General features: G+C 46.2%; 1 protein-coding gene and 1 non-coding gene across 2 annotated transcripts in view; both read left to right on the plus strand.

Moving 5' to 3' along the window:
• The first annotated feature begins 924 nt into the window (after positions 1-924).
• irak1 (interleukin-1 receptor-associated kinase 1) overlaps positions 925-18710 on the plus strand; it is a 120936-nt gene continuing 103150 nt past the window's right edge. Inside the window, exons 1-2 of the mRNA XM_073027902.1 lie at positions 925-1071; positions 1298-1509. Coding sequence (XP_072884003.1) covers positions 925-1071; positions 1298-1509 — 359 coding nt within the window. The remainder of the gene's footprint in view (positions 1072-1297; positions 1510-18710) is intronic.
• Positions 14129-14231, plus strand: LOC140716109 (U6 spliceosomal RNA). Its single transcript, XR_012096252.1, has one exon. It is a non-coding gene; the product is annotated as a U6 spliceosomal RNA (small nuclear RNA).

The raw sequence follows: 18710 nt of genomic DNA on the forward strand, positions 1-18710 counted from the left end.
CCTACTGTAGCCAATAATCAGCTCTTTCATCTTGCTGACGTTGAGTGAGAGGCTGTTGTTGTGGCACCACTCAACCAGATTTCCAATCTCCCTCCTGTGGGCTGATTTGTCACCACCTTGGATTTGACAACCACGGTGTCGTTAGCACACTTAAGTATGGCACTGGAGCTGTGCTTAGCCTCGCAGTCGAAAGTACAAAGCGGGTAGAGCAGGGGGCTAAGCACATGGCCTTGTGGTGCACCTGTGCTGGTGGAGATTGTGGAGGAGATGTTGTTGCCAATCCAAACTGACTGGGGTCTGCAAAGTGGGAGACATCTTGGAGCCTCTTAATTGATCTTGAGGGGTTTATAGTGTTGAATGTGGGGCTGTGGTCAATGAAGAGCACTCTGATGTTTATGAGTCTTCAGATTTACCATGATCAATGAAACGGCATCTGCTGTTGGCCCCTTGCCATAAGCACAAAGTCAAGATCTGACTGTTTATTCATTTGCTGTAGAGATTCACTTTATTAGTTGGTTGCAACGCCCTTTAAATCTTACCAAGCTCTGAAACATGCTGACAGAACCTGGGCAAATTTTTAATCCCTTGTGTCTTGTTCTGTAATCATACAGTGTCATAAAAATATCAGTTATGCCATGGTCCCCATTGCCCTCAAGATTCAATTTATAGTAGTTGGGGCTTTTGCAGTACAAAACACAACGAGAATCAAAGCTATTCTGACACCTTTCCGGACTTTCATTTTGCAAAAAGAGGAACAAGGGCCGAAAGTTCAACTCCACTAAATCTGGTGAATTTCTTGAAAATGCCAACTTAATTGAACTGACAGGTGGTCTGACCAATCAGCAAGTCGTATTGCCGTGACAGCCTTGCCATGAGCAGACTGAAACTCGCCGCCCTTTCGTCCCACGAGGTTTTGATTGACGGATGCTATTGCCCAATGGAAGAACGGTGCTGCCCGAGAGCCGGGCGAATCGAAAGCAGAGGGCAGATGCAGCGGCCATGAGCTTGACACTGGCGGCCAATGAAAATACGAAGGCTGTAATCGACCCGTCACTATCCAATCCACCCAAGGTATTGTGTTATTGACAGCTCTTATGACCAATAAATGAGGCAGAATTGATCAGACCCGCCCAGTTGAGGGTTTGACCGGCGGCGAAACTAGCCAATTGAGTACTCGAGAAAGCAAGGGCGGGACCAGGGTGTTGTAGGTTCACCAATGAGGTGGGGAGGGATAGTCAGGCTGTCGGCCGAGGAGACTGCAAGCGGTCGGCTAGCAGTAGGAGTCGTGTTTCCATAGGAACGGTGGATCGGGGTCGGTGGTCGGCGTCGGGTTACCATAGGAACCTCGGATCGGAGTTGCTTTGGGGGTAGAAGTGGGTTTGAGGCCTACCCGCAAGATGAGCGAGTGGAGTCCGGGCCGGGAGTTCATCCACCAGCTGCCCGCCTACATCATGCACGAGTTCTGCTCGGTGATGGATTCGCTGGACAGCGTCGACTGGGGCCGTTTCGGTGAGAGAGTGGGAAAGGAGCGCCGCGGGGGTCTGGGGTAGGGCTTCAGTGAGGGGAGCGCCGCGATGGTGGAGAAGATGTTGGTGAGGGAACACTGCAGGGGATGAGGTTACGGATTCGTGAGGGAGCGCCGCGGAGATCTGAATGTGGGAGTCAGTGAGGGAGCATCTAACTGAAGGGTAGGGTAGGGTAGGGTGGGGGGGGGGGGGTCAGTGAGGAAACATCTCCCTGAGTGAGCGGGGTGGGGTTAGTGAGGAAACATCTCACTGAGTAAGCAGGGTGGGGTTAGTGAGGAGCATCTCACTGAGTGAGTGGGGTGGGGTCTGTGAGAGAGAGCGTCTCACTGAGAGGGTGTGAGGGGTGAGTGACTATGTTATCTTCCCCTCTTGCTAAGACCTGAGTTGTCTCTATTAATGTGAGCACTGTGATTTGACAAAATCAGTGCCTTTTAGCTTCAGGGGATCTGTGAACTGAATCATATCTGACTACTTAAGTCATTCAATATCAAAGTAAACTTATAATCAAAAAGTAATGTTACTGAGAATCTGAAGTGTAGAATTCTTGAAAGTGAGTCTATAGGTTGTGGAATCAGTTCAGTGTTGAAGTGAGGAGCCTGCTGGTTGAGGGGTAATAACTGTTCCTGAACCTGGTGGTGTGGGACCTGAGGCTCCTGTACCTCCTTCCCAATGGCAGTAGCGAGAGGAGAGCACGGCCTGGGTGGTGGGGGTCTGAGTAGAAGAAAGGATGGGCTGGCACAAACACTAGAAAATGACCAGATGCTGGAAATCCAAGCAACACTTACCATATGCTGGAGGAACTCAACAGGCCAGGCAGCATCTATGGAAAAGAGTACAGTCGACGTTTTGGGCCAAGACCCTTCATCAGTCCATGTATACCTTCCCTTTTGAGTAAAAGAATGCTATGGCAGAGAAACGGGTACATCAGCCCATCTAAGCCATGCCAAGCTACTAATCTGCCTGGACCTTCCAAAACTTACCCAGGACTGCTATCAGGGTGGATAAATCCCCAGGGTCTGACAGGTGTTCCTGTGGTCCTTATGGGAGGCTGACGCAGAAACCGTAGTTGCCCTCGCAGTATTCAAAAGATCCTTAGCCACTGGTGAGGCGAAGAAGATTGGAGGATAGCTAATGTTATAAATTGAGAAATTATAGCTCAGTGATCCCGATCAGTAGTGGGTAAGTTATTGGAAGATATTCTAAGTTGGGGGCAGGTGGGCATATATATAAGTATTTGGATAGGCAGGGACTGATTAGGGATAGCTAAAGTGGCTTTGTGCATGGTAGGTTGTATCGAACCAATCTTGTAGAGTTTTTCAAGAAGGTTACCGGAAAAATCGATGAAAGCAAAGCAGTGAATGTGGTCTACGTGGTCTTTAGCACAATAAGGTCCTGCATAGGAGGTTGGTCAAGAAGGTTCATTCGCTTGCTGTGACCCTGTAGTCTGCCTGCACTGCCCTCTCTCTATCACTGTTATACTTTATACTGTATTCTGTTAGTTCACTCCCATTATGCTGTTGTCCTTGCAGCTCCACTGGCCAAGGTTCACTCCTGACCTCAGGCGCTTTCAGTGTAAGATTTGCACCTTCCCCCTGTATTCTTGTAGTTCCCCCCTCCCTCCCTGAACACTCTTCTCCCAAACAAAGGAAGTCCTGAGGAAGTTCACAGGAATGATCCTGGGAATGAAATTGTTAACGTGTGGGAAGTGTTTGATGTCTCTGGACGAGGAATTCTGTAGATGCTGGAAGTCCGGAGCAACAGCTGCAAGATGCTGGAGGAGCTCAGCAGGCCAGACAGCACCCACGGAAAAGAGTAAACGGTCAACGCTTCAGGCCAACACCCTTCATCAGGACTACTTCTCATCTTCTTTTCCAGTCCTGACGTAGGGTGTCTTCCCAAAGCAGCGACTGTTTACTCTTTTCCAGTGTTGATGCTTCTCTAGATGAATTAGAGAGGAACCTCATTGAATATTGAAGGGCCCAGATAGAATGGACGTGGAGAGGATGGTTCCAATAATTAAAGTTCAACTGTAATTGCCATTCAACCATACATAAAAGAACATGACACGAGGAAATCTGCAGATGCTGGAAATTCAAACAACAACACACACGGGCCGAGATCCTTCGTCAGGACTAGTGTGACTCAGGGGCCAAGGTGCAAAGCACAGTTGTACACAGCACAAGGCATATCAGAAAAATACAGTCACATAATAAAAACAAGTCCAAGTCCCTGACTCCATGAATGTTGCAGCAGTCTACAGTTGAACACGATGCAACCTGTCATCTGCTGAGTGAACACTGGGGGAGGGGGTTGAGGGGACAACACTGACCCCCAGCTTGGACACCGCGCCACACCACCTCCAGTGGAGCACACCGACTCCGACGCCTCTTTCCTTGCCAGCTGTAAACAGGGGACATCACGGCTTGAGGCCCTGTCCTTGCTATGACCAAGGCCACACTGTTCCCCTCCCTTCCACCGGTAAGCCAGTGAGTCAGACTTGCAGCATTCCACGTTAACAATGTCAGCAGGGTCTTGCGGTCACAAGAAAAGATGATCACTCTCTGTTAGACTACTCCTCTGCGCACCGACTCCTCCGATGTGTCTCTGACGTAAGCAGCAGCACGGTCTGCACAAATACAGCTCCTTCATTTTCTCCGCCAACTCGCTGATGGGGTAGACCTGCAGTACAATGGTGGGGGAGTCCGGGACCACAGGGCACAGCCTCAGAGTAGAAGGACATCCATTTAGAACAGAGATGAGGAGGAACTTCTTTAGCCAGAGGGTGGTGAATCCATGTTCATTGCCACAGCCGGCTGTGGAAGCCAAATCACTGGGAACATACATACGTGTATATTTATTCTTGATTACTGAAGGCGCAAAGGTCTCAGGGAGAATGGGGTTGAGAGGGAGAAGCAAAGAGCCCAGATGGGAATGGCAGGTAGAGTGGATGGGCTGAACGGACCAGCTCTCTTCCAGTGGGTTAAATGGCCGCTGTAAATTACCTCTGCTGAGTTGTGGAATCTGTGAGCAGTGAATGGGTATGGAGGGAGAATAAGTATCCCGGCTTCTCACATCATTACATTTGACCATTTGCAGTCACCTATCTTCCTCCAAACGAGAGTTCAGCATGTCCTGGTTGACTCTCACCAATTTTTACCAATCACTCCTGAAACCGCACTGTCTGGATGTGAAATGGCTTAGTATGCCAACTATTCTGCGCATGACTGAGAAGGTTAATGTGTCAGTATCTTGACCTATCACATACATTTGCTTTGTTCCACACTCTCCTACAGAAGACTGACTTGTATTTCTCTCTTTCGCAGTCTGGCACTGGTTGTACTTTCTGTTTCCACTTGCTTTTCTTTGCCCTGGCACTTTCTGTATTTGTTTTCGGCTTCCCAGCATCTACAGGTTTTCTTTTTAAACTCTCACTTGCTTTCATTATGTACAAGGCCTCTTGGTTCTCATTGTGCCTTCCCTTTCCCGAATTAGTCACTCTTCAGATGATATCTGCCGGCTTGTTTATGCTTCTAAAGAGAGAATATTTCACATTTATCCACATTGGACTGCGTCTGCCTTGCGCTTGCCCGCTCCCTGTCCGATTCACTCAAGCTTGGCGTTTATTGGGCTCCCATCATTTCTTCTCAGACTGCTGAGAGGCAGTGTTGGGTCCTCATTTAAGGAGGGGCAATCTCACAAATCCCACCCTTTCTTCCTTGATTAATTTTGCGAAAAGAAGGGCATCAGTTGTGTGGTAAGTCAGGTTCAAAGTAAGTTTATTATGAAACTATATATACCACACTGAGATTCATTTTCTTGTGGGAATACTTGATAAATCCATAGAATATGGAAATCCATAGAATATTTTATCAATATGGTTGATAAAACCATAACAGAATCAATGAAAGATTGTCAAACTTGGGCAACAACCGGAGTGCAAAAGACAACAACCTGTGCAAATACAAAAAGAAAGAAATAAGAATGAATGAATAAATAAATAAATAAGATAGATAGATAGATAGATAGATACTTTATTCATCCCCATGGGGAAATTCAACTTTTTTTCCAATGTCCCATACACTTGTTGTAGCAAAACTAATTACATACAATACTTAACTCAGTAAAAAATATGATATGCATCTAAACCACTATCTCAAAAAGCATTAATAATAGCTTTTAAAAAGTTCTTAAGTCCTGGCGGTAGAATTGTAAAGCCTAATGGCATTGGGGAGTATTGACCTCTTCATCCTGTCTGAGGAGCATTGTATCGATAGTAACCTGTCGCTGAAACTGCTTCTCTGTCTCTGGATGGTGCTATGTAGAGGATGTTCAGAGTTATCCATAATTGACCGTAGCCTACTCAGCGCCCTTCGCTCAGCTACCAATGTTAAACTCTCCAGTACTTTGCCCACGACAGAGCCCGCCTTCCTTACCAGCTTATTAAGACGTGAGGCGTCCCTCTTCTTAATGCTTCCTCCCCAACACGCCACCACAAAGAAGAGGGCGCTCTCCACAACTGTCCTATAGAACATCTTCAGCATCTCACTACAGACATTGAATGACGCCAACCTTCTTAGGAAGTACAGTCGATAAATAAGCAATAAATATCAACAATATGAGGTGACGAGTCCTTGGAAGTGAGTCCATTGGTTGTGGGAACATTTCAGTGATGGGAAAAGAGAAGTTGAGTGAAGTTATTTCCTTTGGTTCAAGAGCCCGATGGCAGAGGGCTAATAACTGTTCTTGAACCTGGTGGTGTGAGTCCTGAGGCTCCTGTACCATCTTCCTGATGGCACCAGTGAGAAGAGAGCACGTCCTGTGTGGTGGGGGTCCCTGATGATGGATGCTGCTTTCCTGCAACAGCGCTCTGTGTAGATGTGCTCAATGGTGGGGAAGGCCTTACCCGTGGATAAAACGTTTCTGACCCTTTTCTCAATCTCTCAGTTGCCATCTCCGGAGACAAACTGACGACCAACATCTTTTATAAACCTACCGATTCCACTGGTTATCATGACTATACCGCTTTGGATAAAAAGTTACCTTTAAATGTTTAATTTTGAACTTTCCTGGTTTCCTATGGTCCATTGATCTGATTGTACTGAGGAATGGAAAAATTGGAAGTAAATTCATTATCAAAGTATGTATATGACACCATATACTACCTTGAGATTCATTTTCTTCCAGGCATTCACAGTAGAATAGAGAAATACAATTAACAACTGCACACAAAGACTGACATATAACCAATGTGCAGAAGAAGACAAACTGCAAAAACAAAATGAATAAATAATATGGAGAACATGAGTTGTCGAGTCCTTGAAAGTGAGTGTGTAGGTTGTGGAACTAGTTCAGAGTTGAGGTAAGTGAAGTTATCCACACTGGTTCAGGAGACTGATGGTTGAAGCATAACAACTATTCCTGAACATGGTAGTGTGGGACCTGAGGCTCCTGTACCTCCTTTCTGATGGTAGCGGTGAGATTATAGTGGTCTTGCCTAGCATTTCTACTGGTGTTGCGTTTGTGACTTGCAATGTCCCTCTTCCTTGTTTATCAATCAGGGTCTTGCTGGTGAACACTAAATTCGCTGCCTCTTATGAAGTACGCCCGTTGAAATTTGTTGCACTCTCTTTATTGATTTCGCTGTTGTTCTCTTTTCCTGCTGCCTCTTTGGCTCTCTATTCCACTTCTCACCTTGAGGATACAAGTGGTGGATATAACATGACCTGGCATGGAAACACCAATGCCCGAGGATGGAAGAAGCCTACAAAAATTTGTGGGTACAGCCCATTCCATCACAGGAAAAGCCCTGGCCGCGCACACAAAATGCTGCAGGAACTTGATGACGGGTCTTGGCCCGAAATGTCAACTGTACTCTTTTCTGTAGATGCTGCCTGGCCTGCTGAGTTCCTCTGGTATTTTGTGTATGTTGTTTGAACAGTATATGGTAACATAGACATACAGTCGGCCCTCCTTATCTGCGAATTCCACATGTGCGAATTCAACCAACCGCGAAAACCTGGAAGTACTGTTCTAGCACTTCTTGTTCGAGCATGTACAGACTATTTTTTCTTGTCATTATTCCCTAAACAATGCAGTATAACAACCATTTTACATAGCATTTGCATTGTATTAGGTATTATAAGTAATCTAGAGATGATTTAAAGTATATAGGAGGATGTGCGTGGGTTATCGTGGATTGGGATCGAAAAAAAATCGGAAGTTCTCTTACCAAGTAAGTCAGAACAGGTACATCCGGTATTATTTAGTGTCAGTTAGTCAAACGTTTGTCTTAGTATATAGTATATATTTTACCTTTCTATGCATATAAAACACTTAAGAACGTATGTTACAGCGCCGGGCTTGGGAACGGAAGTTCTCGGGATTCGGGACAGATTGCTCCCAAGTGCGTTCTACTCCTTGCTGGGTTGATGTGGAGGATCAAAAACCCAAAACCCCAAAATTAAACCACTGCGTTGCTTAGTAATAATTGTAGCTTTCATCGGGGCAGAGTCTTTCTCACTTTATCCTTTAAAATTGTTCCGATCGTTGACCGAGGTAGCCTAACGCTTTTCCAATGACCGATGGCGTTTCACCTCTTTCTGATCACTATTATTTCCACTTTATTTTCAATTGTGTTCGTGATTATTTTCGTGAACAGAAACACTGCGGATTAAGTTCTCTGCTGCCAGGTCCTAATGTTCACCGCACTGAGACGGGTTAAATAAGATCTGGGGTTCTGCTGGGTCCTAAGGTCCACCTCATTGAGACAGGTTGAGTAAGGGACTTGAGCATCCACGAATTTTGGTATCCGCGTGGGGTCCCGGAACCAATCCCTCGTGGATAAGGAGGGACGACTGTTCTATGATAAATTTACTTTGATTCTACATTCATTATCAAGCTGATTGTACAGATCGCCCACTCAAACTTCTCCTGCCATTACGGTGTCAATAACTTTGGTTTCCCTTCCCCCTTTATTGGGATTCACTTACACTGTATTCCAACAATCTTATTCTAGGTTGGGGAGTCAAAAGCTTTTTTTTCCATGGACCCCTACCGTTAACCAAGGGGTCCATGGACCAAAGGTTGAGAACCCCTGTTCTAGATCAGTGATTTATCCATTACATCTTAACTGGGCCAGATTTAGCCTTGGGTCATAAGAATTGCAAATCATTTTGAAGGTGTTCCAGAATGTGCCTTGTTCTTCATAACAAACCTAAGATTATGATTGCTATTACTTTGTTGCTCCCCATTCATAATTTAGTCTTCATTGTTTTTATTTTCTAATTCTGTATAATTTTTGAATGCCTTTGCTTTTTTTTAACTGCATGTCGTGCCCTGACCAACGCACCACCGCAAATTCCTGATACATGTGAATATTTATGGTGTATAAAGTTGATTCTTGATCGTTGATCCCACAGGACCAGATCCAAAAGTTCATACCCTTCATCTTAGCCAGTGGTGGTATGGTTGTGTCGCGGTTAGCATAATGCTATCACAGTGCCAGCTGTCAGATTGAAGTCCACTCCTTCCCACTGTCTGTGAGGAGTTTGCATGTTGTCCCTGCGGCTTGTTCTTCCCTTGAGGAAAAACTTTTTCACCCAGAGAGTTGTGGATCTGTGGAATGTTCTGCCTCAGAAGGCAGTGGAGGCCAATTCTCTGGATGCTTTCAAGAAAGAGTTAGATAGAGCTCTTAAAGAAAGTGGAGTCAAGGGATATGGGGAGAAGGCAGGAACAGGGTACTGATTGTGGATGATCAGCCATGATCACAGTGAATGGCGGTGCTGGCTCGAAGGGTCGAATGGCTTACCCCTGCACCTACTGTCTGTTGGCTGTGTGGGTTTCCTCCAGGAGCTCTGGTTTCCTCCCACATTCCAAAGACGTGAGTTGTGAGCTATGTTGGCGGCAGAAGTGTGATGACACCTCTCAGAACAACCCTTGCTGATTTGATTTGATATAAACGATGCCTTTCGCTGTTTGGTTAGATGTACATGTGACAAGTGAAGATAATCTTTATATATTCTCTTTTAATTGAGGAAAGATAATTTGGATGTATCATAAATATCCCATCTCATAATTTTGAAAAATAATAGATTAGCAATTAAGTCAACATAATTCTTGTCCCAATAAATTTTAAATTGGTTATAAATCTGCCATCGCTGCTATACCATGCAAAAATATTTGTTTAGAATTCCGAAGAAAATCCATGTTATTTATTTCAAAATGTATACCATGCGGCCACTTTATTAGGTACACCTGTACATTTCTTCGTTAATGCAAATATCTAATTAACCAATCATGTGGCAGCAAGTCAACGCATAAAAGTATGCAGACAAGGTCAGGTTCAGTTGCTGTACAGACAAAGACATCAAAATGGGGAAGAAATGTGATCTATGTGACTTCGACCGTTTGATGATTGTCGGTGCCAGACAGGGTGGTTTGAATATTTCAGAAACTGCTGATCTTGTGGGATTTTCATACACAACAGTCTCTAGAATTTCCAGAGAATGTTGCAAAAAAATCCACACAGTGAGCAGTAGTTCTGTGGGTGAAAGTGCCTTGGTAATGAGGGAGGTCAGAGGAGAATGGCCAGACCCCGGTGACAGGAAGGCGACAGTGACTCAAATAACCACATTACAACAGTGGTGTGCAGAAGAGCGTCTCTGAATGCACAACACGTTGAACCTTGAAGTCGATTGGCTGCAGCAGCAGAAGATCACAAACAGACCTAATAAAGAGGCCACCAATTGCATATAAAATAACCTGTAACACAGTGCAATTTGTATTCAATAATCTTCAATAGGAGTTAATTTGCACAAAGTAACCTTTAACATTGAATATTGATTATGTAATTCAACATTCATAAATGTCTCACCAAATAAAGTGGCTTCCCCATCACCATTTAAAAACCTATTTAACATTTTAACAGAAATTATAATGACCTATATCATGTATCAAAAATCAATCACATCAGCTCTGCACTGCTTAAAGATTTCTTAAGTGAGGATATTTTGTTTCGGGTGTTATTTTTAGAGTAAGCATAATCTGAACACTTGCACTTCTGTTAATTCTCAGTGTCCATGCTGTCATGGTGCTTATCTTAAATATATAAAATAGTTACGTCATCCACTTAAAACAAAAAAAAAAGAATCTAAGTGGAGTTCATAGACACGAGATTCTGTTGATGTTGGAAACCCAGAGCAACGCACACAAAATGCTGGAGAAGCTCAGCAGGTCAGGCAGCGTCGATGGAAAAGAGTAAACAGTCTAATAGGGAAGGGGGAAGACGTCAGAATAAAATGGTGGGGGGGGGGGAGGAGAGGGGAAGGAGGACAGCTAGAAGGTGATTTGTGAAACCAGGCAGGTAGGAAAGGTAAAGGGAAGGTGATAGGTGAAGCCAGGCAGGTAGGAAAGGTAAAGGGAAGGTGATAGGTGAAGCCAGGCAGGTAGGAAAGGTAAAGGGAAGGTGATAGGTGAAGCCAGGCAGGTAGGAAAGGTATGGGCTGGTGAGGAATAGATCTGATTTGAGAGGAAAGGGAAGGAGGAGGAGACCCAGGGGAGGTGCTTGCCTTCTTGGAACAAAAGAACATAGAACACAGAACCTATGATGTTCCTCCATTTAAAATGAAAAAGAACCCAAGTGGAATTCATAGAACACACACAAAATGCTGGTGGAACGCAGCAGGCCAGGCAGCATCTATAGGGAGAAGCACAGTTGACGTTTCGGGCTGAGACCCTTCGTCAGGACTAACTGAAAGAAGAGATAGTAAGAGATTTGAAAGTAGGAGGGGGAGGGGGAAATCCGAAATTATAGGAGAAGACTGGAGAGAGTGGGGTGAAGCTAAGAGCTGGAAAGGTGATTGGCAAAAGGGATACAGAGCTGGAGAAGGGAAAGGATCATGGGACAGGAGGCCTAGGGGGAGAGAAAGGGGGAGGGGAGCACCAGAGGGAGATGGAGAACAGGCAAAGAGTGATGGGCAGAGAGAGAGAGAGAAAAAAAAGGAGGGGAGGAAATAAATAAATTAGGGATGGGGTAAGAAGGGGAGGAGGGGCATTAACGTAAGTTAGAGAAATCAATGTTCATGCCATCAGGTTGGAGGCTACCCAGGTGGAATATAAGGTGTTGTTACTCCAACCTGAATGTGTGGCTTCATCTTGACAATAGAGGAGGCCATGGATAGATATATCAGAATGGGAATGGGACGTGGAATTAAAATGTGTAGCCACTGGGAGATCCTGCTTTCTCTGGCGGACAGAGCATAGGTGTTCAGCGAAATGGTCTCCCAGTCTGCGTTGGGTCTCACCAATATATAAAAGGCCACACCGGGAGCACCAGATGCAGTATACCACACCAGCCGACTCACAGGTGAAGAACTGTCTGGGGCCCTGAATGGTGGTGAGGGAGGAAGTGTAAGGGCAGGTGTAGCACTTGTTCCGCTTACAAGGATAAGTGCCAGGAGGGAGATCGGTGGGAAGGGATGGGGGGAACAAATGGATAAGGGAGTCGCGAAGGGAGTGATCCCTGCGGAAGGGGGGAGGGAGGGAAAGATGTGCATGGTAGTGGGATCCCGTTGGAGGTGGCGGAAGTTACGGAGAATTATACGTTGGACCTTGAGGCTGGTGGGGTGGTAGGTGAGGACAAGGGGAACCCTATCCCGAGTGTGGTGGCGGGCGGATGGGGTGAAGGCAGATGTGCGTGAAATGGGAGAGCTGTGTTTGAGAGCAGAATTGATGGTGGAGGAAGAGAAGCCCCTTTGTTTAAAAAAGGAAGTCATCTCCTTCATCCTGGAATGAAAAGCCTCATCCTGAGAGCAGATGTGGAGTGACGGAGGAATTGCAAGAAGGGGATGGCATTTTTGCAAGAGACAGGGTGGGAAGAGGAATAGTCCGGGTAGCTGTGAGAGTCTGTAGGCTTATAGTAGATATCAGTAGATAAGCCATCTCCAGAGATGGAGACAGAAAGATCAAGAAAGGGAAGGGAGGTGTCGAAAATGGTCCAGGTAAATTTGAGGGCAGGGTGAAAGTTGGAGGCAAAGTTAATGAAGTCAATGAGCTCAGCATGCGTGCAGGAGGCAGCGCCAATGCAGTCGTCGATGTAGCAAAGGAAAAGAGGGGTACAGAGAGGCTTGGAACATGGACTGTTCCACAAAGCCAACAAAAAGGCAGGCATAGCTGGGACCCATATGGGTGCCCATGGCTACACCTTTGGTTTTGGGGAAGTGGGAGGAGCCAAAGGAAATCCCACTACCAAGCACATCTTTCCCTGCCCCCCCTTTCTGCTTTCTGCAGGGATCACTCCCTACGCAACTCCCTTGTGCATTTGTCCCCCCAATCCCTTCCCACCGATCTCCCTCCTGGCACTTATCCTTGTAAGCAAAACAAGTGCTACACCTGCCCTTACACTTCCTCCCTCACCACCATTCAGGGCCCCAGACAGTCCTTCCAGGTGAGGCGACACTTCACCTGTGAGTCGGCTGGTGTGGTATACTGCGTCCGGTGCTCCCGGTGTGGCCTTTTATATATTGGTGAGACCCGACGCAGACTGGGAGACCGTTTCGCTGAACACCTATGCTCTGTCCGCCAGAGAAAGCAGGATCTTCCAGTGGCCACACATTTTAATTCCATGTCCCATTCCCATTCTGATATGTCTATGCATGGTCTCCTCTATTGTCAAGATGAAGCCACACTCAGGTTGGAGGAATAACACCTTATATTCCGTCTGGGTAGCCTCCAACCTGATGGCATGAATGTTGATTTCTCTAACTTCCGTTAATGCTGTTCCTCCCCTTCTTACCCCATCACTGATTTATTTATTTTCCCTTCCCTCCTTTTTTTATTCTCTCTCTCTGCCCATCACTCTTTGCCTGTTCTCCATCTCCCTCTGGTGCTCCCCTTCCCCCTTCTTTTCTCTAGGCCTCCCGTCCCATGATCCTTCCCCTTCTCCAGCTCTGTATCCCTTTCGCCAATCACCTTTCCAGCTTTTAGCTTCACCCTCCCCCTCCGGTCTTCTCCTATCATTTCAGATTTCCCCCTCCCCCTCCTACTTTCAAATCTCTTACTACCTTTTCTTTCAGTTAGTCCTGACGAAGGGTCTCGGCCTGAAACGTCCAGTGCTTCTCCCTATAGATGCTGCCTGGCCTGCTGCGTTCCACCAGCATTTTGTGTGTGTTGCTTGAATTTCCAGCATCTGCAGATTTCCTCGTGCTTGTGGAATTCATAGACATGAGGTTCTGCAGATGCCGGAAATGTGCCAGCCATTTGATTTACTCTCTCCCGTCCCTCCCATATAAACCTCAATTTTCCTATCATGCACGTGCCTAGCTAAGAGCTTCTTAAATGTCCGTATTGTATTCGACTCTACCACCACCCCTGGCAGGGCGTTCCACACTCCCAGCACTCTGTGTTTTAAAAAGAAAATATATCTGACATTCCTCCTCACCCACCATACTTTCCTCCAATCACTTTAAAGTTATGAGTAACACACACAAAATTGAGGTCAGGCAGCATCTATGGAAATTAATAAACAGTCAATGTTTCGGGCCGAGACCCTACATCAGGACTGGAAAGGAAAGGGGAAGATGCTGGAATCAAGAAAGTGTGGGTGCTCGCTTCAGCAGCAGATATACTAAAATTGGAACGATACAGAGAATATTAGCATGGCCCCTGCGCAAGGATGACACGCAAATTCGTGAAGCGTTCCATATTTTTTTTTAAAAAAGAGAGAAAAATAGAAAGTGTGGGAGGGAGGGGTGGGAAGGTGGGTGGGGAAGGGGGGGATGAAGTGACAAGCTGGGAGGTGATAGGTAGAAAAAGTATAGGGCTGGTGAGAAAGAATGTGATAGAAGTGGAGAGTGGACCATGGGAGAAAGGGAAGGAGGAGGGAGGTGACAGGCAAGTGAGGAGAAGAAGCAAGAGGACCGAGTGGAGCTGAGCTTGGGTTAGCTTTGGAAGTGTCATGCTACTTGGGTTGGCTTGGCAAACTGTTGATGTTAAAAAATGCAGGACTTTACAACTGGGCGCCAGGGTAGCATAGCAGTTAGCGCAATGCTCAGGGAATTAGACTCTGGCACCGTCTATAAGGAGTTTGTATGTTTTCCCCATGACCATGTGGGTTTCCTCAGGGTGCTCCGGTTTCATAGAAACATAGAAAACCTACAGCACCCTTTGACCCACAAAGTTGTGCCGAACATGTCCCTACCTTAGAAATGACTGGACTTCCCCATAGCTCTCTATCTTTTTAAGCTCCATGTACCTATCCAAAAGTCTCTTAAAAGACCCTATCGTATCTGCTTCCACCACCATTGCCGGCAGCCCATTCCACACACTCACCACTCTCTGCGTAAAAATACTTACCCCTGACATCTCCTCCGTACCTGCTCTCCAGCATCTTAAACCTGTGTCCTCTTGTGGCAACCATTTCAGCCCTGGGCAAAATTCTCTGACTATTCACACGATCAATGCCTCTCATCATCTTATACACCTCTATCAGGTCACCTCTCATCCTCCTTCGCTCCAAGGAGAAAGCGCTGAGTTCACTCAACCTATTCTCATAAGGCATGCTCCCCAATCCAGGCAACATCCTTGTAAATCTGCAAACAGGAGGAAATCTGCAGACGCTGGAAATTCAAGCAACACACACAAAATGCTGGTGGAACACAGCAGGCCAGGCAGCATCTATAGGGAGAAGCACTGTCGACGTTCTGGGCCAAGACCCTTCGTCAGGACTGTCGACAGTGCTTCTCCTATAGATGCTGCCTGGCCTGCTGCATTCCACCAGCATTTTGTGTGTGTTCCTTGTAAATCTCCTCTGCACCCTTTCTAGGCTTCCACATCCTTCCTGTAGTGAGGTGACCAGAACTGAGCACAGTACTCCAAGTGGGGTCTGACCAGAATCCTATATAGCTGCAACATTACCTCTCAGCTCCTAAACTCAATTCCACGATTAATGAAGGCCAATACACCATACGCCTTCTTAACCACAGAGTCAACCTGCGCAGCTGCTTTGAACGTCCTATGGACTCGGACCCCAAGATCCCTCTGATCCTCCACACTGCCAAGAGTCTTACCATTAATACTACGTTTGTATATTCTGACATCATATTTGACCTACCAAAATGAACCACTTCACATTTATCTGGGTTGAACTCCATCTGCCACTTCTCAGCTGTTATCAATGTCCAGCTGTAACCTCTGACAGCCCTCCACACTATCCACAACACCTCCAACCTTTGTATCATCAGCAAACTTACTAACCCACCCCTCCACTTCCTCATCCAGGTCATTTATAAAAATCATGAAGAGTAAGGGTCCCAGAACAGATCCCTGAGGCACACCACTGGTCACCCACCTCCATTCAGAATATGACCCGTCTACAACCACTCTTTGCCTTCTGTGGGCAAGCCAGTTCTGGATCCAGAAAGCAATGTCTGCTTGGATCCCATGCCTCCTTACCTTGTCAAATGCCTTGCTGAAATCCATATGCACTACATCTACTGCTCTACCTTCATCAATGTGTTCAGTCACATCCTCAAAAAATTCAATCAGGCTCGTAAGGCACGACATCCTCTTGACAAAGCCATGCTGACTACTCCTAATCATATTATACCTCTCCAAATGTTCATAAATCCTGCCTCTCAGGATCTTCTCCATCAACTTACCAACCACTGAAGTAAGATTCACTGGTCATGTACAAAGACGTGAAATTACCCTAAATCTAAAGAATAAGTCGTGCAATGAAAAGGAATAATCAGTGTTTGTGCTTAACACTGCTGACCCCTTGATAAGGACTGGTGTGTGCGGTTCCTCGACTTCCCCTTCATGAAGTCCACAATCAATTCTTTGCTCTTGCGGACATTGAGAGCCACTTTATTGTGGCAAAATCACTCCTTAATAATAGATGCTACCCTTTTGAGGGGCAGATGTTCTCAGTGGTAGGGAAGGTTGTACCCATGATTGAGCTGGCTGAGTATGCGACCTTCTGTTGCCTCTTATGATGCTCTGCATGCCATACCGGATAGTCAGAGTGCTTTTTGGTGACACATAGGAACAAGATTGAAAATGTGGCTGAATATGGTGCCATAACAATAACAATGTCAGCAAAATCAAGGAGCTGATTATTGACTTCAGGAGAAGGAAACCAGATGTCCCTGAGTTAGTCCTCACTGGGATGTCAGTAATGTTAAATTCCTCGGTGTTATTGTTTCAGAGGATCATTCCTAGGCCCTTGAAGAAAACATGGCAACACTTCTACTTCCTCAGGAGTTTTGTAAAGATTCAGCATGACATCTAAAACTTTGACATGGCTGATTGATTGTCCATCTCAGCTCCATTCTCCTGCCTTCTCCCTGTAACCGTTGACACCCTTATTAATCAAGAACCTGTCAAATATATCCACAGCTGTCTGTGGCAATGAATTCCCCAGATTCACCGCTGAATCGGCGAGAGAATGCGGGAGAATCAATCAGCCGCAGTGGAATGGCGGAGCAGTTTTGATGGGCCGAATGGCCTGATGGTGCTCCTGTAGAAACGAGGTGGCTGGGATGGTTTTCAAATGGTCAGCAACCAAGGGGTTAATAGGGAGTTCGTCGAGTTTGCTCACCTGCCTCCTGGTTACATGGAGTGAGTCATCCCCTTCAGCCTCCCAGCTCAAGGCCGAGACTCTCCAGATTCATGTTTCTTTAAACAAAACAATGAGCTCTTGTTAAGAAGTCAGAATAAAGGCTGGGGACTATCCTGTTAAAATTTCATTCACTAACAGTTGGATCAGTCGGGTTTATTATTACTGACATATGTAGTGGAATCTGTTGTTTTGTGGCAGAAGTACAGTCCGGTACATAACATGTACTGTCAATTACTGTCTAAGTTATACACTGTATATAACTTCAGAGTTGTGCAAAAAGAGAACCAAAATAGTGAGGTAATGTTCCATGTAATGTCACATGCGCAGGGGAAGGAGCTGTTCCTGAATCGCTGAGTGTGTGCCTTCAGGCTCCCGTACCTCCTGTCTGATGGTAGCAGTGAGAATAGGAGCCCTTAATAAATGAGAGTGTAGTGGCACAGCAGGTAGAGCTACTGCTGCCTCACAGTTCCTGGGACCTGGGTTCGGTTTTGAGCACTGGCTGTGTGTGTGTTTCCCCCACATCCCAAAGTTGTGTGAGGTCAAGGGGTTAATTGGCCACTGTAAATTTCCCGCCTAGTGTGCGGGTGGTTACTGACATATTCTGACAATTATTAAGGTGGGGGGGTGGGGGGGGGGAGTGGGTAGCGTAATATAGCACCAGCAACCTGGGTACAGTTTTTGCTGCTGCCTGTGAGGAGCTTGTGCCGTCTCCCCGTGAGTTTGCTTTCCTCCCCCGTTCTGATGAGTGGGTTAATTGGTCACATGGGTCTGATTGGGAGGCATAGGCTCGTTCGGGCAGAAGGGCTCGTTACCGTGCTGTGTCTCTAAATAAAATATTAATGATCAACACTATCATTTTCGCCTGTCGAAGTGGTGGGGAGCTGGCTGAGATTACAACTTTCTGCAGCCCCCACCCTCCCAATACCAAACAGTGATCCAACCAGACAGCTCGAGGTTGGGGACACACTCTGAGCCAGAAGCAAGCGTCGTGCGCACACTGCTGATCAGTTAAACCCTGTGCTGATTCCAACAGCCACGATACGGAGATTTGCTCCCAGGCGCTCTGGAAGCGATTTCACTGTAACGTAATGCTTCGACCTCCTCAAATAAGATGGTCACTCACTTCCGTGTTGAGTAAGGGTTTATTGAGAGACTCATCAGTGGACAGATCTCAAAGTGACAATGTTCAGAAATATGTGAGTGAGAGAGAGAGAGAGAGAGAGAGAGAGAGAGAGAGCGCTAGCCAGCCAACCAAGGGGGGGGGGGGGGGGGGAGGAGTGGCGCAATTGTAAACATATCCAGTCCTGAGATACCAGGCCAGGTCATATGATTTCAGACAATCGGTTTATTGATCATTACAGAATGTCTCTGGTGCTTCCTGCTTCCTCCCCTCTCCCTTCCCCTTTTCCGAACCCTCTCCCTGCCCCCTTTGCACTCTCAGTCCTCAATAGAGACCCATAAAATTGTAAGTGCATATATATCTGTGTGCTTGTGTGAGTGTGTGCATGCTTAAGGCTTTCAACAGTACTATGGGCAAATGTGGATGTAGTAGTGCAAAAAGAGAGTTT

This window comes from Hemitrygon akajei, chromosome 24 (genome assembly GCF_048418815.1).
Source record: "Hemitrygon akajei chromosome 24, sHemAka1.3, whole genome shotgun sequence".
Classification (NCBI taxonomy): domain Eukaryota; kingdom Metazoa; phylum Chordata; class Chondrichthyes; order Myliobatiformes; family Dasyatidae; genus Hemitrygon; species Hemitrygon akajei.